The sequence below is a fragment of the Thermobia domestica genome, chromosome 9 (genome assembly GCF_964235325.1).
Source record: "Thermobia domestica chromosome 9, izTheDome1.hap1.1, whole genome shotgun sequence".
NCBI classification, from domain to species: Eukaryota; Metazoa; Arthropoda; class Insecta; order Zygentoma; family Lepismatidae; genus Thermobia; species Thermobia domestica.
In genome coordinates, this window is record NC_137462.1 from 101,423,859 (window position 1) to 101,445,582 (window position 21,724).

The 21,724-nt window shown below is 33.1% G+C and overlaps 1 protein-coding gene across 2 annotated transcripts in view; it reads right to left on the bottom strand.

Moving 5' to 3' along the window:
• Positions 1-4,756: 4,756 nt before the first annotated feature.
• The window catches only part of Cep164 (centrosomal protein 164), a 185,226-nt gene continuing 168,258 nt past the window's right edge, over positions 4,757-21,724 (bottom strand). The window contains exons 17-19 of one of the 2 annotated variants that reach the window (XM_081771614.1): positions 19,835-19,978; positions 14,260-14,487; positions 4,757-10,168 (exon numbers count right to left, since the gene is read on the bottom strand). In XM_081771614.1, the coding sequence (XP_081627740.1) occupies positions 9,939-10,168; positions 14,260-14,487; positions 19,835-19,978 (602 nt within the window). In that variant the 3' untranslated portion in view covers positions 4,757-9,938. The remainder of the gene's footprint in view (positions 10,169-14,259; positions 14,488-19,834; positions 19,979-21,724) is intronic. The other variant, XM_081771615.1, reaches the window with a different exon arrangement.

A 21,724-nucleotide genomic window follows, 5' to 3' on the forward strand; every position in this document is an offset into this window, starting at 1 on the left:
CTGTCTCTGCCCCCTCCCTCTGCAGAACAAACAAACAAAAAGCCTGTGGGAATCGAATTTCATAACTTGATCCTCCCTCCCCCATACACCGCATGGTCGTTATTGGTGCCACTGAGTTTAACGTTCTAGCCCATGCTGTGATCTTCACAAAATCTCTAAAGTTAACTGCAATTTCCTTTTCCTGAAGATGCAAGAAATTTGTCTGTGGACGTCCCTACTCTCTTGATACATACTAAGTTTACGAAAATATGTGGGGATGGATGATAGCGTTTGAAAGAATTGGTGAAATGAATGCACGGAAGGAGTGGACAGGATCCGGGAAAACCCATTGACACGATCGTCCACTAGCGTATGATGCCGAAGATAGAACCACAGGTGACCATCCTACCAGATACGGATTGCATAGAAGAAGTTATATACGAAGTTGCACAATATATTATGAATTGATTATTTATTATCAGTCAAACAGAGACATAATAGCCTATTTGTGTTATAATAAATTCAACTCTTTGTGACGAAGCCCCGAAATGTTTAAGTCTGCTAGCAGGTTTTAAAGTTGAATGATGTATAGTATTCTTTTGTCAAGCCTCACAAACGCGAGGCAGTGTTGCCAAGATGTATAGTCAACAAACACATTTCGTTTCAAAACCTTTATTTCATTAATTGGAGTCCGTATATGGTTGCCAGATCTCCAGGCGCTGTCCCGGTTTGAAAGACATTCTATGGGTCTAAGAGCCCAACGAACTAAATCTACAGGTTTGAATACCTATAATTACCTATAATTTTGTGCCATTTATGGCTTATAATATACATTGTACATACTTAATTGCTAGTTATTCACAAGCTTATCTTTTTATTGTAACAAAAGCTAGGTTTAAATTCTTTTCATTGTCTCATCTGTATTATCGCGCAGCACCAACACTGTTTTCATTTAAAGCTTTGTTAAAGGTACGGGATTACAATTACTTTCGATAGAAATGAACTGTATAATTTCTATGTTTTGGAGTCAATATCTACACCTGATAGGAAAGATAATAATAGTTGCAAATTATGAAGTGCTTTTTTCGAGAAAGATAGATAAACCAGATGTGTTCAAAACAATGCTATAGCATGCAGTAATGCATGTGTCGAACGAGTGTTTAGTGTAATGGGAACTTTGTGATCAGACTGTAGAATTTGTAATGATTGAAATTTGTTTAGGTGAATTTTAAAAGTACCTGTCAATTTTTCCAGAAAACAGCTCAGAAAAATAGGACTGTTCAGCAGCGTGGAGCACATATATATAAGCAGTCTCTAATCACTAATATTTTATGTGTTTGATTTAGTTGATACAGTATACGTTTGGCTGAGTAATTAGTGATGTTAGTAGTTAGTAATAGTGGTTATAAGAGTTAGAAGTAACGGTAGTGGTAATATGAAGAATCTTCAGTTTCAAATTTATATCCCAGTTACACAAATGCTGCTGGTCTCTAAGCTTAACTTCAGTTCAATCTGGCAACTGTTACTCGCTTCATTTAAGAAAATATGCAAACTATTCCACACTTTTATTCATTTGCCAGAATTAATATCTACCAGACATTATTGTTGTACTGTTACAGAAGCAAAGGAAAGCAACAATCATAATAAAAAAAAGCAATATAGAAAACTACCCATGTTTTCGTATCTTCGGAACGGTTTTAAATATTAAACTACTGTAAACAACATTATGATCTTTACGCCTATTGGAAACCATTTACGTAAATCAATATGATGCCTATCTAAGCAGTTTCTTGAAATAAAGCTTTTTGAAAAGAAGTCGAATTTTCAATGTCATAAAACCTGTGTTTTCTATCTTGAGCCTGCGTTCATCGTCCAGCAGGCGGTCCCTTTTCCTCGTCCTCAAACGACTCTTCTGGATCTGTTAGTAGTGGCACTGAAAATAGTAAAAGTACTTTTATAATGAGTACAATAGCGAAACACAGCAGGTGGGGCAATAACTTTCTACAAACGTTTATTACGCCAATTTTCCGGCAATCACTCAGTGAGTGATGAAATTGGATAAATCTTCGCTTTATAATAAAATTTTCTTTGAGTGCTTCCACTTATTATAGATATATATAAAGTAAAATTGGGGAACACCAATGGAATAGAACTTTATAGATGGAAATCTGGAAATGAAGAAAAATGTTAGGAGATCGAAAACATCATGGGGAGGGTTTCCACGAGATGAAAGAAATAATACAGGGACATGTGGTAATCTTAAGTAGAAAAGAAACTGCAAAGGTAATAAGTTATTTTTTTAGATTTCATTTAAAAAATCAATACAGGATTTTTCGTTTAAAAAATCCATAACTGTCATACAATATTTTGAAAGAATTACATTCTTTTTTTAAAAAAATAAGAGCATGAATCAACTTATAAAAAATAAGTTAAGAACTTAAAAGAACATATGACACACTACAAGTTCAACAGAATACATCTCCCTATAAAAAATATTTTACTTGAAAATAAATATAATGCAGGAAAAAGTAATATAATTAAAATATCACTTTAAATCGTGCTTCTTTTTATATGTAATCCATATAAGCTCTAAAAAGAGCAAAAATTTAGTAATCCAATTCTATTTTCTATAGATCTGGACAGTATAGGTACAATAAAAATAAGAAGTTTATAAAGAGCAGAAGAGAATAGGATGTAGGAAAACCAGTACAATTATTATACAATATTTTAAATTTCGTAAGTATTTTACAGGTATATATACACATTGCTATCATAGACTTTAGTCGAATATATATATATATAGTTATATTACATAGTGTCGTCTTTTTTATACATAAATACAGTATTGTTTTACAGATACATAAATACATATGGAAAGACTTTCTATAAGAGTCAATTAGGTTATTAAGATATGGAATACATATACCTGCCTACATTCTTCACATAAAATTTTGATATTACATTACAGTGAGATGCGCAACAGATTAACACGTACGTAAGCATAGAGAAAATTCGCAGGTTATCATTTGTATTTCGTAACTGTGAAATCATCTTTCGTGGAATATGCGATACGGTGGCGCTTGCAATAACATGCTTCAACTTAATTTGTACCGTCAAAAACAACAGCAATTTACAATAGGTAATTTCCTCTTCCCAGTAACTTTAGAGTTGATTAATTAACCTGGCGTAGAGAGAACATAAATCTCGACACGTTAATGAAAACACCATTCAAATTGGTCTGAAGCTATTGACAAGAAATTTACCAGTCAGAAAGCATTTTTGCTCTCGATATAAAATCCTTGGTTTAGGTAGATTTAATGCTTGAATTAATGTAATTACAAATAAAATTACAAAAACTCACTAATAACAAGCTTAAACATCACATTTGTATGTATTTGACATTAAAAGTAACAAACATGCTTTTGATAGTTATTTCATAGTAAGATTTTTGAAACTATTTTTTCCATATTTTCATAATATATGTATGAACAATCGGTCATTTAATTGTTGCAATAATTCATTTTATATATATATATATATATATGTTGAGTAACATCTAATTTTACTCAATTAATTTCAATATTATTCAACTAATAATAGTACATACAAATTTATCTTTACTACAAATAATGGAAGAAAGAGGGGAGATAAAATTAAATACTATACTATATAATATTTTCCAATGCACGATAGACAAGAAATATTCAAAGATCCTTTCCGAATTACGTGTAAACATAATTCGTATGGAAAGGTGTTGAATACAAGATTTATGATATCCTTAAGGGAAACCAACCCGGTGAAATTCCAGCATCCAAACAATCCTACAGCATCAGATAAAACCGGTTTAGATATATATCTGGTTATATATTTATTGGAGAAAGATTTTGTCGCGGAAAGCGAGAATAAATAAATACTAAGTCTACAGAGAGTGAGATTTGAATATGTAAGATGTACTATTGTTTAAAGTTTTATTTTATTTTAGTTTTTGTTTCTGGAAACCAAGACGAAGGAATTAAATATATACATTTGAGAGATAATAGAATTTGAAAAACATTATTTCTTTTTTAAAAATTTCTTTTAAGCTGTTTTTGCCTCGAACTTCCAGATACAGATGTTAATAAGGTAGCTTGCAGACTAATACAGTCGAAAATTCATGCTATACTTCAGGTTTCATTGATATTGCTTTCCGAAGAGCCAACTAATTCGGATGAAATGCTTTTGTTTGAAGTGCCACTGTAAATGACCTTACAGTATATGTGGAATACTTTCGCTATTACCAGAAAAAAAAAGGTCATATGGGGATGAAATCGATTTCAAAAAAGAGGCACCAGCTAATGACAAGCCAATGGAACAAACAATGCCACTGCAGACAATAAAATCAAGAAAAAATACAAAATATTACTTCCCATTAATATTATCTTAAAAGATAACTTTAAAAAGAAAATGGTATTGTAAATAAATTAAAACCCACTGTTCCGTACCGTGTCTGTGGAAGTAATTCAATCCTGATTTTTACTTACAGTTGTAATAAAAAAATATTTATCTACTGGTAATCCATGAAATCAATGGAAATTTAATGACTGAGCGCGCATAGTACTTACCCTTTACAAAAGAGAACTATCGTTGGAAGAAGATGGAGATGTCGAAAGAGCATGTCTTTACATGTGAAATCCAATTTGAAGTGGTAACCACAAAGCGCTCGGACCCATATACAGATGCGGTTTTTATTGCAGATATATCTTTGGATTTATTGCGACATATGTTTTGTTAGTTAAGTAAAAAAAAAGCTTTTGAAAGGAAGCTGCGTCTTCCTCTTCCCGACTACTGGATACAGAGTAACGTAAAAATACAAAGAACAAGTTTTAAAAATAAAAACCATTGTCGTTGTAAGTAAATGAATACAGAAAATACGCACGCTATATGTTTATAGTAAAAACAGGACGGCATTGAAACCTAAGTAACCACCACTACTTACACTTTGTGCGATAGCAATTAAAATCAAATTAGAAAACTTGTACAAAAATAGTTCCTATGTTTTCTAATTATAAAAAAAAACAAGCAGAATAAAACGTAAGATACCAAAGCCGTTGGACGGCAGTTATTCTACATTTTAAATATTTAATTACATTCAAGCTTTAGCCATGAACAAATCTGTAGCACACATTGTCTCACGACTTCGAGTAAATTTTACATGTAAAATCAACGAACATTTATCAATATTTATGTCAGAAAGTGGCTATCAACCATTGACACAATAATTTAGTCATATTCTTCAATTTAAAGGCATTGTAAAACGTACGTACAAACTAAATAGTCACAAGTTGCGTTTTCCTTAAAGAAAATTTAGTATTTCTACGTCTTTAAGGAAATGAAGAAGGGTATCACCGTATGTGGCGAATAAAAGAAAGCAGATAATAATGTTAGTAAGGAAGATTATACGTTCATAAAATACTAATGACTTTATTCCTTGACCTTCTATAGATTTCTCCTTTTCATTCCTGAATACTAATTTTTTAGAACTATTCTAGTGCTTTCTTCACCCACATCAAACTACACACTTATTACAAACTTCATTACTTATCAATTTTACGTATATACCTCAAAAGATTCTTATGCAATGAATCAATATCCAATAATGATATTTTTTGTTTCTGTTTGTTTGTTTCTTGACTCAAAATCCATATATGCAAGTAGTTTTATTTCTACAGCGTGCATATGCACGTGACGTGTACATACGCAGAATTTGTACTTCTTTTCTTTTAACGAATTTCATTTTCATGGTTTAAGTGTACATCATACGAACGGTAAAGCGTGTATCATCATAACATTTTGTTGCTGACAGAACTCGATGCTTTTCATCCCTAGACAAGTAGGAAAGTCACTTATTTCCAATTTGTTCTATTTAAGCACAAAAACTCAATTACATCACAGAAACAATGTATCCCTGTTGCGCGAGGTAGCAGCAGATAAAAATAAGAAATATAAGATTCTTATAGCTAAATTTACAAGTATTCAGAGCTCAAATGAACAAAAGTACCATATAAAGCTGAATCGTCACAGGCTAAAGACTGGTACTAGTAACATTGTATTGGTATTATATTGATAATTTAATCTATATTTACGACTAGGAAGTCAAGCTATATTCGTTGACAGTGACAACAAAAAGTAAATCATGTCAATAATAATAAAATAAAATAAAAAAAGCAGGAAAAAACAATAAAAATATATAGAATAATAAAATTGGCGATTTACTGGCAAATATTTACTTAACATAAAGAACAAAAGAACAATCTTATTAACACATAAAAATTAAAGTAAACAACTCAACTAGAATATCTCACATTGTTTTCCATAGATTTCTCGAGAACTGAAAAATGGCATATCTGTCAGATTTTACATCTCACTCTTACGACGCTGTCGCACAGAAAAATTCGAATTAGAACAAAATTAATCCACATCAATAACCAAGTAAATTTCTGTTTATGCTACACACATTACATTGGTCACATTTAAACGATCATTTAAAAATTGCAGCATTTATATCCTCATTCCATCCTTCTAACTAGTGGATTGTCAACAACATTCGCAAATAAAGGTTTTCGAACAGACATGTAATGTTTTTCATTTTCGTCGAATAAATATCTAAAATAGAACGATGCGCATGTGTACGTAAAGAAATAAAATATTAGTTTACTAATACAAAATTATATTCTCTTACTTCAGACCTTAATGAGTTCAATGTATGATAATGACCTACTAAGATTTGTGCAATGCAAGTACCCAGCGGCATTTTAATTTGATAAGAGCAGTCTAACTTCAGGTACCTACTCACAAATTGAAACCGAAGTACATGACAACCTTCTTCAATCATAATTTTACTGCTATTATAGGAGTTTCCAAATGAAACAAGAATAGAGACCAAAACTGGGAAATATCTGAATCAGTGAAGGAACAGAGCTTTCTGAAGTCTTCCTTTAAGACATGAAAAATGTTATGTTGCGAGTTTACATAAACAACTCACATCTGATCAATTCACAAGCTCCCTTCTCCCCAGTAAAATATATAATTAATGCTAACAAATTAGTAAACTTCTATGGCTAGGATCACTAAATACGAAAAAGGTAATTATTAGCTCCTTACAGAATAAAAATTAAAATAAATCAATCATAATAATAATAAAAAAAAAACCTTTCGTAATGAGTCAAAGTTGGAACATACGCAAGTAATATGATTTCATGGGCTACAATTAAAATTTCAAGTACCCCGGCGAAAGTAAGAACCATGCACTGTTAAAGTACTGTCGTGCTAAGTAAAAGCTTACGATACTCTTCTAAAACCGTCTGTGTTCATACCTTTATGTTGCATAGTTTGTTGCATAGTTGTGCATTAAAAGACTTAAAGAAACATTGAACTCATAAGCCTTTGAGTCATAAATTTCATATACTTGTAAGTACAGTCGGTCATTATTCATCAAACTTTATATATATAAAATCAAGAATATAAAACACAACTGTCTGACATTAAGAGGAAATCAATGCTGCAAATCAATACTGAAACTAATACAAAAGAAACTTCTACACGTTTCACTCATGATAGTGGGTTCAAATAGTTTTATAAGACTTTAATTGACAACTGTCATTGAAATCTGCTAACAGCGCTTGGACGATCAGAGCAACAATATAAAATCAACAGTCTTGTAGGTTAACAACAATTACATGTTGTAAGAGATACTCCAATATGTACATATATTGCACAACTTCTACAAACAATATCACATATAATAATACCTCCACGCAGGTACTCACAATGAAGTTTATGGCACTAAACTAGGAATGTAGAAGAACATGCACAACAATACAGTAGAACTGTTTATATGTATATATTAGTTGTGATTATGTGAGATGTGCCTTCGAATTCAACACAAGCAACAACGAATTCAACGCATACTTATTGCAATATTTGTGATATGTATCGAAAATTTATAAACATAATTTAATTTTGTTTTGGATCTCAAACGCTATTAAATATGACAATAAAAAAGGTCAACTTTATACTTGTATTCCACAATTTCTTCAAGAAAAATATAAACTCTGACTTACATACGTAACTGAACACATTAATACCATGCATGAAATTTCAGGTTATTGTACAAACAATGCTCGAAGTAAGGTGATTTGGAAATTTTAGAAAGAAAAGTAAACCACTGCTCAAAAGACTTGTTCTATCATATCTTCCGGTATTTGCATTATAAATTACTATTTTGCCCCTCTGACATTTATTTTACAACAGGAAATGTAATTCTTAAGAAAGAAAAATGGTGATCACTTGAATTGTGATATATATAAATTAATAATACTATTTCTTAGCTTTTTTGTTTTAAAAAAACTGAATATTAATTCGAATAGATTACTTTCCTAAATACGTACATCACAAACACCTATTGCAATTCTAGCTCTATTAATTTACAGATATTTGCAGTTAGAATCCTCGCAGGTCTGTTCAATTGATCTTAAGTCGTGAACAAATCTATGGAGTTTCACGCGCATAACTTTTTTTTCTTTTTTCTATAAAATAAATGTCACGGACAACGCTTGTTGAAATATAAATATATACTTACAACTCACAGAAATGCTTTCATTTTTAATTGATTTTCAACAAACAATTAATGTCTAGTCAATATACCGATAACAAGTGTTAAGATTTCTCGTATTTTGCTGTTAGTGGCTTCCCTGTAAAAATAAACTAGTAGTTCATCTTGTCTTGTATTTTTAAAAGAAGCTACTGCTGGTGTTATTGTTCCCGAAGGTTGAAATGACAACAGATCTACAGTTGTAGTTTTCCTTGTATCCTTTGTTCGTCACTTGAATTGTTCTACTATAGTCATTGAATATTAAATATCTCCAAATTCAGCCATTGACAAAAATTTAATTTACTATTGGATATTCAAACCATACAAGAAAGTTTAGAAATGGGACACGTAGCACAGCAGACATATAGAATGCCAAAAGGCAAAGTAGAAGCAAGGAAATGATATAATGCTTACATTACTGTTCAGGAAATTGACAAACGATGCTATATAAAAGTTTCAGTTTCTCCGTAGTACTATCAAGTCTCTTATGAAGCCCATATTTTGTTATTGTTGAATATCAAGTATTATACTATATATTTCTTGGTTTTCTAATAACAAGCAATTATAAGTAGCACAAAATGCTAACAAGTTCAGTTAGTAAGTAAACAGAGAATACATTATTAACTAAATTTTGTCTTTCCATACTTTGAGCAATGTTATATACATACAATCACTAATCAACTATTATCATTACTGGATTCTATCAAACAAGATAACATTAAAATCCACTAAGATAGCTTTAGGACTGTCATTTATTTAACGTAAGTCTATTCAGACGCATCTCACATTACACAACCTCGTGGTTCTAAGAGCACCGCTACTTTCAGATTAAATATTTTTTTCATTAACGTCTAATGGAAGAACATGGACAATGTATTACTATTAGAACCAGCTAACGCGCGCGTACAAACCATCTTCGCTTACAAAGAAAGTGTTTTCTTTTCTCACGTTTCAAGCATGCTCTCCTCACGTCACAGACTAGCTTCTATACACAAACATTAAACAACGACGGTCATTATTTTACTTTACAAAACAGTAGAACACATACCATATATTCTAACCTTTGGGCGTCAGTATACATCGTATTTAATACATATTGTACACTTAATAAAAAGGGTAGAATTCTTAATATAACATGGATGCAAAGTACTTTTCAGTACTAAACTAGTACAGAACATCCAATTAAATACTTACGTAAAGAGAACAGTAAATTGCTTATACTTTTGGTGGAAAATAGAATGCCTACAGCCTGACAAGCTTTTTGCTATTTGGCCCTTAAAAGAAATAATATCTACTGGTATACGTAGCATACAAATAGGTTGTTGGTTAATTAGCCGGCACCTAATTCGGCAGAATCCAATCTAGCTTGATGCAGCCAATCACGTAGGTTTTGTGTTCGTTCAGCTAAAGAGGCCTCATTAATCTGTTGATTGGCTTCTGCTTGCTGCTGATGCTGTCGAAAAGCCTGAATTTGCTCTGTGAGCGACGGACCAACCATTAGGTTTTGTCCTGAAGCTAATGTTGGCCAGCAACTTTCTGGATAAAGCAATGGCGGTGGACCTGAAATAAAAGAGAAAAGACTTGTTATAACTGCTAAGTCAAATGTATGTATATATAAATTTAAATAATTTCCTTCGAAATTACGAAGATATTAAATTAAATTAAATCTATCTTTTAACGCCCCACAACTATGTCTTCTAAGCTGGAAGAGACGGAAGATAAGCATACAAGAATGGTAATGAAATAATTTCGAGAGAAGGAATTAAGAGAAGCAAAAAAGACACGATACTGTCCAGCACAAACTCATTGATGGGATTTCAAATAGGGATCATTTGAATAAAAGCGTCCTGCCATTGAGTCATCGTGATCCTAAAAGTAGTTACTCTGTTTTGTATCTTCAGTAAACACATGTTTTATTCCTTTACGATTATAATAGTTCTGTAAAACATTTTACAAAATAACTTATTACAAATTATACAATATAATTTATATTTTAATCCACAGAAATACAGGTCAACGCTTAAATTTTGTTTCTTCGTGTCTCACAAATACTCAATATATTCATATTTCGAGATGTAGGAGACGATAATATAATCTACTTTGTCCCACACGGACATATGCAAAAAGTATATGTAAAAAGAGTGATGTCCACAGTGAAAGAATTGCTAAGTTTCTGAGTATTAATAGAGGGAAATGAGAGTACAAACTACCCTTCACAAATCTCTCAAAGAGAAAGTTTCCACGCTAGAGTTATCGCGATCTGCAGAGCTTACCCATAATATCTTTGCTACTACTGCATTGTAGAAGACAAACCGCGGGTGGGCTCTTTCACAGAAACTTAGTTGTCAATTTTTGTCAGTCAAGATATTTCACTATATGACATACCAAACTAGCTATGAATATAAGTACATCATCACTTGTTATCTAAATTATTTAATCTATATTAAGTTACTGTGTATTGGGTAGCTAGTGTGGTTCCTTTACTATATTTAATATACACAGGATATGCCTAGGAGAATGATTCTGTCACGTTCTTGTAATTTTTAAACTACTTCAGCTTTATATTATTTACCATCAAAACCTCATATTTACCATCAAAAAGTATGAACATAACAGAACATGACAAACGTATCAACTAGATTTATCTTTTTTCAAGATGATCTCTTTCCTTTAAAATCGCTCTAACGGGAGGAAAAAAATATTGTTAGCTTGTAATAAGGGACTGAAAGGCAAAGATATGCCTTTATTTAATGATACAATTTCACTATAATTAGGAGTGTAGAGCTTCTCATTGCTTTCACATTATTAAACATAACTACTTGTCAAAGCGAAGCCTGCAATTTTTCATTTCCGTTCACTATTTGAAGATCAATATATCTCAGAGGAAAGAACTTTCTTTTTCTTTATTGGCAATTTAATATCACGTTATCAGCTGTATTGGTTTCAGATCGTTATTTTACTTTCTTCTGAGGACACATTTACGTATTCTAAACATTAATTTAAACGTTTCTTTGAAAGTGTCATATTACATCAAATATAATAATAATAATAATAATAATAATAATAATAATAATAATAATAATAATAATAATAATAATAATAATAATAATAATAATAATAATAATAATAAGCATAACGTATTTGATTTACACTACGCGTAACTGTTGAAATGAGATGTTCATTAGCTAACAGGAAATGGACTATAAATGGAAGTGAAATAAGTGTATAGAAAGAAATGTGAGAATCCTGAAAAAATCTACTGTTTCGATATTTTACATATATACACATAATTTGGAATTGAAATAGGGATTTCTCGTACCAGAGTTGAGCCCCTACGAAGTTGTCTTTCTCTGTTTCATGTACAGTTAAAGATTATAGACTGGATACAGAAATGATAGCAGGACTTTAAGGAAAACACAAAGTATACTTAAATCGTACGACTCTTTCTGCTAGTGCAAATCATATATATACAGTTTTAAGTTAAATTTATTTTTGTCTATTTAGTAATATCCTTATTTGTCAGATTTCTCAACACTGTGCTTATGTTCAATTCAATTGATTAAGGATTCAACTCAAAGGCCATAGCTTAATCTATGGTCTTTATACTAAACTGATGAAAATAGAAGTTAAAACTGGTGTGAATTACTGCAAGTTATGTGAGAATTAAACATTCTGCTACAAAGCTACAGTAACTATGTAATATAGGTACATTTTATACAGTATAAGCACTTTAAGTTATACACACACCATTATACTGAATACAAGTTAAGAGCATAGATGGTACGCAATACTTCTGTATATAACTTTTTAACGTAAACGTGTGCTTAGAGTGCTGAAGGTAAGCATCGAGATCGTGGTGGTGCTAGTTTCTACTTTTATAATTTGCTACATGTACCTAGTTTTAACTTCACTTAACTTAAAACGCTAAAATTTTATGACGCTATTAACCAAATTACGCAATTTTACACTAATATATAGTAATACCAAAGCTGAAATAAAAAATTATCATTGTCAAGTCTCGAAATCAATTCGACGGAAAACCGCTGGCTACCGTATTAGAAGACTGAATACTTGATCTTTCAGATGATTAAGAGTTGATATCCCATTTGCATAGCTGACATGTTTCTAACTATACACTAACCACATAACACTAAGAGCACTGGATGTCAAGATATTAGTCACCTCTCTCACAGAATTTTCCCACTACCGGGTAACACAGCTTCCTGCCTGGCTATTTATTTAGAAATGACTCCACGAGGTAGCAGGAGTGAATGTGAATCCACTCGCTCATTAAAAGATCCTGCAACTCCAGGATAGTACGGGTATATATATATTTCATCCATTGTTCCAATTAGACCTACAGATTTTCAACAGGATTTATTAGTAAAGCTATGGACTAGACAAGTCAGAAAATGTGTAAGAGAATGCCTCAATGCTCCTCAACCATGTAAAGATACTTTGAGCACTGTGAGCAAAGCGATTGTTCTGTTGGAAAATGGAACAGTCTTTTACATATGAAGATGCTGCAGAAATAGTAATATCTGATCACTGAGAATATCCAAATAAACATGCTGACTCATGTTTACATTTACCAGTGCGAATGAGCCAAGTCATGGTACGAAACACACTGTAAACCATCACAGAACTTACGTCATCTTGAACCACACCCAGCCAGTTGAAACATTTCATTGGGCTTTCCGGTACATTCGACGCTTTGCATCACTAGAATATAGATAAAAGTGCGGTTCGTTGGACTACACTTCCAGTCTCCAGTAGTTCAGTGTCTATTTCATTCAACTGAAGATGTGTCGTAGTGAGAAGTACATTCTTTCGTAATACTCGACTCAAAATGCCCATTCATGAAGCTTTCTTTGGAATGTATTTCTGATAATAGATTCGGATTCATTTGACTGCAACAATTCCTATCAGGTTTGAAAACGATTTTCCCTGACCAGAGTGAAACTCGTCGGCGGTTCCTCTGGATCATTTTTTTTTCTGCAACCACAGTTCTGATGCCGTTTTACGTTTATATCGTGCTCCTTGTAGACACGTTAGACACACCAACAAATTGGACAACTTCACTTACTGTGTGCCCATGAATGTGCTCTAACACGATGACCAAATTTGCCAGTCTGTCACATCTCTGCTTCGGTCCTCCTTTCATACAACCAACTGCCACACTTATTGCAATTTCAACAGTAGTAATGCGCCAGCGGTGATGGCTCATTTAGATACTATTTTTTTTTTTTTTTTACAGTTTTACGTCCTACAATTATGCCGTGTAAGCTACAGGAGAAAGTGATGATGGTAATGAATGAATGGTGGAATGAACAAAGCGGGAGGAAACGGGAAAATCCCAAGAAAACCCGTGCACATAGTGTTAATTAATAATAGATATTACTATAATTAATCTTAGTAATATTAGTGTATTTCTAAAACTACTAGTTAAAATTTCAGAAGGACAGTTGTCAAAGAGTATCTGTCATCAATTCTGTTGTAATTGCAAATATTAATCCTAACAATTTTAAGGCAGTGCACTTACTAGATGTGTGATTGATTGTAACCAATTTGTGTAATTTTGGCAAAACAATTTTGATATCAAGCACACCAAATTCCACATGAACAATTATCAGATTTTGGCTTTCTTTTACCTCGTACAACTGTCCTCCAATTATAGTCTTCAAACAACTCAGGCAGTCTTCTTGCTGCAGTATCAGAACCAACAGGCAAAGCTCTAGAATAGTCTCGGTTGTAGTAAAATGCTGTTTGAGGAGAACTAAAGGAAGTTCTGGAGGCCAAGGTATGAGGATTGTAATAAGTGTGAGTAGGTAAAGGATTCCAGGCTGGTATAGCACGTCGCATATCACCATTGAAAGCCCCTAAACAGAAAACAAATGACTCATAAATAATCCTTTTTAGAGATAGAAACCTCTTCTATCCTATTCTACGAAACATTCTACGGACTAACACTACTAGTAACCATTCACTAATGCACCAGGTAAACATTTGTGCAGTCAGCCCAAAAACAGCATACACCTGATGCAATTTATATTGTAAAATTTCTAGGATGCATTTGTCAAACAAAGCATAGCTTTCTCAATCTTAAAAGGAATTAACATCTTGTTTATGTTTCAAAAAACAGTATTTAAAAAAGTGACTGAAACAAAAATGTATTCTGAAAAACACTTTTTTGAGCCGACTGTACGTAACTATTGAATACTTGCTTCCTATCTATACATTTTATTCCTTTAAGGTGTTTGCTTCAATTTCTCATCAATATAAATGTGAGAAAAAATTATAATTAAGAGCATAACTAACAAATGAAGTTGAATATTAAGACAAAGCTGCTGAATGTTATTAAACAAATCAAATGGAAATTCTTATATTTCCAATGTAATCAGAAGTCAAATGATATAAGGAGATGGAAAAAAATCTATGATACATGTATTAATTGCATTACATATTACACATTATTTCTAAATTCAGAACATCTGAATTTGTGGTTAATTTATTAACATCTGATATAAATAATGCATGAAGACTTCTTACATAGTTTTCTTCTTAAAACCAAAGTCACAAATTTTTCACAAAACAAAAATTAATCAATATCCTCAATATTCGATTGTTGCATCCATTCATTAGAAGACCCCACAGTATAAAAAATGACTGCACTTCAAGCATTAAAAGATGGAATTATACTATTATGATATGCAGTAAAAATTCTATGTAAACAGAACAGGTAGAATCACGTCAGATTATATGTTATAATTTTAATTATTTTTTAAAAAATTTCTATTAGAAATATGCTTGATGTATATTATACAAGGTAACCTGAAAGTTTTAAAATATATGGATTATGATCTACGTTGTCATATAGTCTACTATGCATATTAAAATTCTGTTTAGGTCGATACCAAAACTGAATCTACGTCACATGTCATATGTCAATATGAATGAATAGATGTGTCATGAATTTCAATCTACGAACAGAAATTCGATATCGTATCACTAACCGATCTCCAAACAATTGGAAATTAATACTCGAATATATGCATAAAGTCATATACATACATAAAGTCATTACGTTCAAATGCAACATATTCTTCACTATATTTCATCCAACAAAAATCACTATTTATAAAATTTATAATAAAACTAAAACCTTGTATACGGGAGGGATTAGCCAGCCAGCGACTTTGAGATAAAGCAGGATGTATTGAAGAGCAAATAGGAGGCAGAAAAATGGTGATTTTATTCTTCGTTCTTTTTACGAAAATTAATATTCAAAAAGATGACAAATATAAAATGTCTGTCACAATGTTATATATTAAAATACAAAAATATTTTTATTCAAATAAATAACTCCGTATATGAATTCTTAATGTAATCGAATGAAATACATGGAAAACATTTATTTATATACATGTTTATATATATATATATATAACTCAGTTTAAGTGGATATAGAAACTAAGATATATCACAGACGATGGTATACTCCGCAATGTTGATACTATCAATAGAAATCTACGAAATCTACGAAATCTACGAACATAAATCTTGACTCACACACGGTGCACTATATACTTACATCATTCTAAAAATCAAGAACTATTTACTGAAATATTTCTTTTTCCCCACAGAAAAATATCTGTAAATTAAACCACAAATGTAAATAGTAAACCGGTTTTATTCTTTGATCTTTCATTTCACGGAAATATTTATAGTGTAATCCACAGGACTCGCAAAACACCAGGAAAGGGCAACACACAGAATCACAGAGCCGTCACGGTATTTAACGGTAGAAAGAAGGGAGTTTGGAGCATCGCTTCTTTTGGCAGTCCGCCATACATAAACATGGTCTGTCGTTGGAAACAAGATGGAAGATAACTTATCGGACCTATATTACGCGTTTCCAACCACCGGCAGTCCACTTTCCATATTCCCGGCACCATTTCTTTCGCGCTAAATCGTGTTAGCGGTGAACAGCGGTTTGGAAATTGCTACCCGACCGCGGATGTACATATTGTGCAACGCTCGTCGACCAGTGCTTGTCGAATTAGGCTTTTCCAAATGCTGATTAAGTTCCGAGTCACTTTCGCATTTGCTCTATGATCCTTGATGATCCCTGCCACAGATGCCTATCCTCCATCCACTATTATTCTTCGATAATTTTGTTTTTTGCCATGAGTTATGCAAGTCGACATCAGCTTAGACACCTCATGCGATACACCTAACCATGCCTACAATAAATACAGTTATGTCAACTAACTTCACACCCATATTTTAGCCTCTTTTGAAACTTAGAGAAGATTCACATTTTACATCATCACCATCTCCTTGCTTCAACAAACTCCTCCGTTCTGCTCCGCCTGACGTACTACTGATCATGATCAAACACACCACTAACAACGAAAGGCAGATACTGCACATTCTTGTTCATTGTTACTATCTCACATACTTTAGGTGTTACAAATTACACATGATTTCATTATTTTGATAACCATTTGCATGGATAGTTTGTCCGTCCATATTGAACATGCCTTCTAACATCTTTAAAGAGCATTTCCTAAAACATTCTTTGTGACTGGCATGCATTAACTTTAAAATTCGAATGATGTTACTGAAAGATACAGAAGTTGTAAGTTTTCCTTAAATCTACTATATAATCTGCTACGGAGTGACATTATCTGGCGGAAGAAAATTCTATGAGGGCTCATCATTCATTCTTGAGCAGGTGCAGGTTTCTGCAAGTGGTGATCTCTTTTGGCGTTCCGTTCCCATTTTATTCGAAATTGAAATGAAATTTTTGAGTTTTACGTCTCATGGTTATGCCGGTTAGGCTAAAGGAGACAGTGGTAATGAGGTGGAATGAAGGAAGTGGAAAGAAACAGGAGAACCCCGAGGAAACCCACGCGCACGGTGTAACACAAAGTTCACTTGTTGGGAGCAGGGTTTGAAACCGGGGCCACATGCACGAGAGGTGAACGCTTTACCACTGAGCTACCGCGGCCTCCCGTTTTATTCGAATAGGGTGATGACCACTACAGTTGAAATCTGAATAGTTATCTTTTCTTATCCTAACAATAAACTGACAGTTATGTACGTAATTAAGTAATGTAAAAATTGAGTGTCATTTGAACCATGGGATTTGTAGCTTTGAATTTGTTCTAGGACTGATTCTTTGCAAAATCAATATCTACTGACGTGTAGAGGTAGGGCGCCGTCAGGCCCCAGGGGTTCGCCCTGGTATAATTTAAAGAGCAAACTACACTGTAGAAATTACTGTCAAAATGACTTCATTTAATGAAGACAAAAACAAATTCGTGCAAATTAAAGATACTACTAAAAATAATGGTTCAAAAATTAACAGAATAAAAAAATTCATTCCATGATTATCTCGCTATCCTTTTTCAAAAGATCTGAGCTGACTTCATAAACTTAATTTTTATTTTTCGACTCCTTTTTTTCTTTACAATAAAGGTATACGTAAAAATTTGTTTTCTTCATTTATTTCTCTCTTTTGTGCTTTTACCAACTTGCCGTCCTACTTTTTTCTCCTTCACTAAACTTACTCTATTTTCATTCTCGCAATACTACAGAGGTTGATTTATTTTTATTAAGCCGAATTTGAATGTGTCTTTTACCCTGTATTGCCGTGTTTCCACTACCAGTTATGTTCTATCCGCAGGCTACCTCGACTGACTATTGCCCGGCATTGACATTTCCACTGCAGGAGACTGCGTTACAGCTGGACCATAGATACTGCATCCCACTTTAATTTACACGCTTTCCACAGGCCGAAGATGGTATGGACTCGACGATGGGACAGTCGTCAGAGAAGGGAACTGCCACAATTCCAGTTTCCTGTTCCATACAGAGACAGAATTCCAGTTATGTTTTCGCTGTGTGGCTGGATGCCTTGTCTTGATGCAGTTTAACCTGGTTCACATCTTGTCCGTACAATGCTGTGATTTAATGTTGGTACATTTCAGTCAGTAGATGAGTCTGGATTTTAACGTTTCGCTCCATCTTTCGGAGACGCAGTTTGCCCCTGTACGAGAAACCGGCCACAATCATGAACCCGTTTGGGAAACTCTCTGTATGTAATGGCACGAACCACAGTCTGTGAAGTAAATCCATGGTTCATCAAGGGTAACAACAAACTTCCACCGATCACCCGCGAGATCACATTCATACAGCTTTCTGCAATTTTTTTTTTTTTTGGTTCAGCCACATGACATAGTTTCAGGGCGTCTACACTGCTCCTGCGAACGATTGTAAAGGGTAAATCCCTATGAGTGGCACGGTTGATTGTCGCCTTCGATCTGTGAAATTTGCTAGCCATCGTACGCTGTGTGGAGAATTTTCTGAGGTCGCCATATACCTAATAGCGGCAGGGTTCTCTTCACAGAAGGTTTCTCGCTGCTCGCGTCGGTGTGGGGGACCTAGGACTCTGTGTCATATATTTCCATATAATACGATTCACAGTAGCATAATTTACATGAAAATTACACTTTTTACACATTCCTGTGATGCACGACGTCGTGAAGTTAGCGTTGGAAAGGACCACAATGAACCCTTTCCAGAATTTGTTCTGTTTCGGCGATATCAGACTACGCTCGACCACAATGCTCTACTGTGTAACTAACGAAATACTGTTGCTTGTCTTGTTGCTTGTAATCTCACGACGATGGGTTGCACATACATGGCATGGCTGCACATTGATTTCGGCTCAATATAAATGAATCAACCTCTGTACCACGTGATTCTGCATTCCAACGTGGCTACCACTTAAACACTTCAGTGCTAGTTTTCTTTTGCTTAAGTTATATTTCCTTTTCTCCCCATTTCCATCGTTTCCGTCTCATGAAACGTTTAGCGAAGGTGCACTTAGTAACTTTTAGTACATATGATTATGTTTTCACTATTTTCTGGTCGCAAAGCCCGGATGCTAACCATCAGCCACGAGGGAGCTCTCTTCCCTAAAACGTAATGCATTCAGATAACAACTTTGTCGCATACATGCCTAGGAGTAATTTATAATAATCGGATTATAAATCCTGTGTTATTATTGCAGCATAATTTCGTTAAGATAAAGTTAGGTCATAGTAGTTTTCACGAATTAAATCAAACAATATTCTAAAATAAAGGCAACTAATAACAAGCTCCCAAGAATACAGGACATGCATTTCTTTCATAGATAGGAATTTTATTTACATATACCTGTTTTAACTTTCCCAGGACCTCCTTGTTTGTTAAGAACATCCCAAATACCTCGAATCTCTGAATTTAGCTTTTCAAGACTTTGTATAATTTCGGATGATTCTTGATAACTTCCTGCTTGAATGTCCCTTCGTTTTGGTCGTCCTATAAAATTAAATAAATAAATAAGGATAAGAATTCTACAAAAACACAGTGTGTATCATCATTATTGAAGTTGGACATACAGAATATAAATAAAGCTATCAAGACACAGTATTAAAACAGTAAAGCCAAATAGCATGTGACGAAGCACTAGTGTTAAAGATTACATCACACTCTCACACAGGATATTGCTTTTAATGAATCACACAGTACTCAGCTACGAGCAAAATAATGCTGCTGTTTTGACCACTTAGAAGATATGAATAGAACTGGAAATAAACAATGATGTAACATTTTCTAGAAAGCATTTAAGCATTGAGTGTAAAGATGTAAGTGCTAGAAAAAAAGTCTTTCTTAAAAAAAAAAAAGTTTTTTCCAGAGCTTTTTTGATTAGGAAATGTTGACCTTTTCTTCAATATTTCAACTTTAATGAAGTAATAATAGTATGTTTCACCTTTATTTTCTCATTATACCACGAAAAAGCATTTATTTACTGTACTCTGAAGAAAAAAAAATATTAGAAGTTTAATAATCAAGGATAACTGACTACTCGATAGTAAAAATAAAAGATAAATCGGTGGACACAATTCGTTTTCCAGTTTGAATGAATTGTTTGTAGACATATTTATTGTTCTAGGACATAAAACTTTTTAGTGAAAATTTAACAATGTTAGCAAGAACTGTTTTGAAAATATTTGAAGTAGTCAAATTTAGCGGAACACCAAAATCATTTAGAATTTATGTGCAAACTAAAATTCCAGTTTTTTAATAGTCAATGACATCTATTTAGAAGATTACGTGGAACAAGTGTATTTATTATATATATATATATATATATATATATATATATATATATATATATATATATATATATATATATATATATATATCATTTATTGAGGATGTTAAATTTAAGCGGGAAAAGGTTAAAAACGCTATACCCCAAGTTTTCTACTTCGAATATATTAGTTCTTCCTCCCAAGTATTCGGCTCGCTGTGCTATAGGTTAAAATCGTGATTAATTAAAAGTTTTTTTTTTATCTAAATATGGTTACGGCCTATTAATGATAATATACTTCACTGGGTTGGCGATAAAGCTTGTTATATACTACTACACTGTCTTAAAGTAAACGATAACAAGTATCTGTAGTTTATATACTGTGTTCGTGTTGTTTACTTACTAAAATATATTGTGCGTGACATGGAATAAATACTTTTATTTAAGTAATTAGTCTTATTAACATTTAATGCGACCATTGTCTTAATAATAAAAAGCACAGACGTTCATATTTACCATCATCACTAGCCATTTTCAAATAAAGGAAGCAAAGAACGTAGCGGAGCGACCCTACAAGTTCAATATCACTAATGATTACTGCTTCAATATTATTGACACTCCGACACTACTTGCCATGCTTTTGGCATTGACCCTACATTGATAGTTGGATTTCAAGATTTTCTTCAATATCGCACATCAATCCATCAATATCGTGGTGCTACTTTCTACAAGAGGCACACTTCACTATCGTTGAAACGCTTTGATGAAAGCCACTTTTTCAGGTGAAGAAAACGGGAGAAATCGCTGGGGGCAAGGTCGGGGCTATAAGAATGATTGAATAGTTCCCATCGAAATCTTTAAATTGTCCTAACAGTACGAGCAGCTATGTGTGGGCGGACATTGTCATCAATCAGAAAAATTCCAGATTGTAGCATTCATTTCCATCGATTTTATATGGCATGTCGCAGATT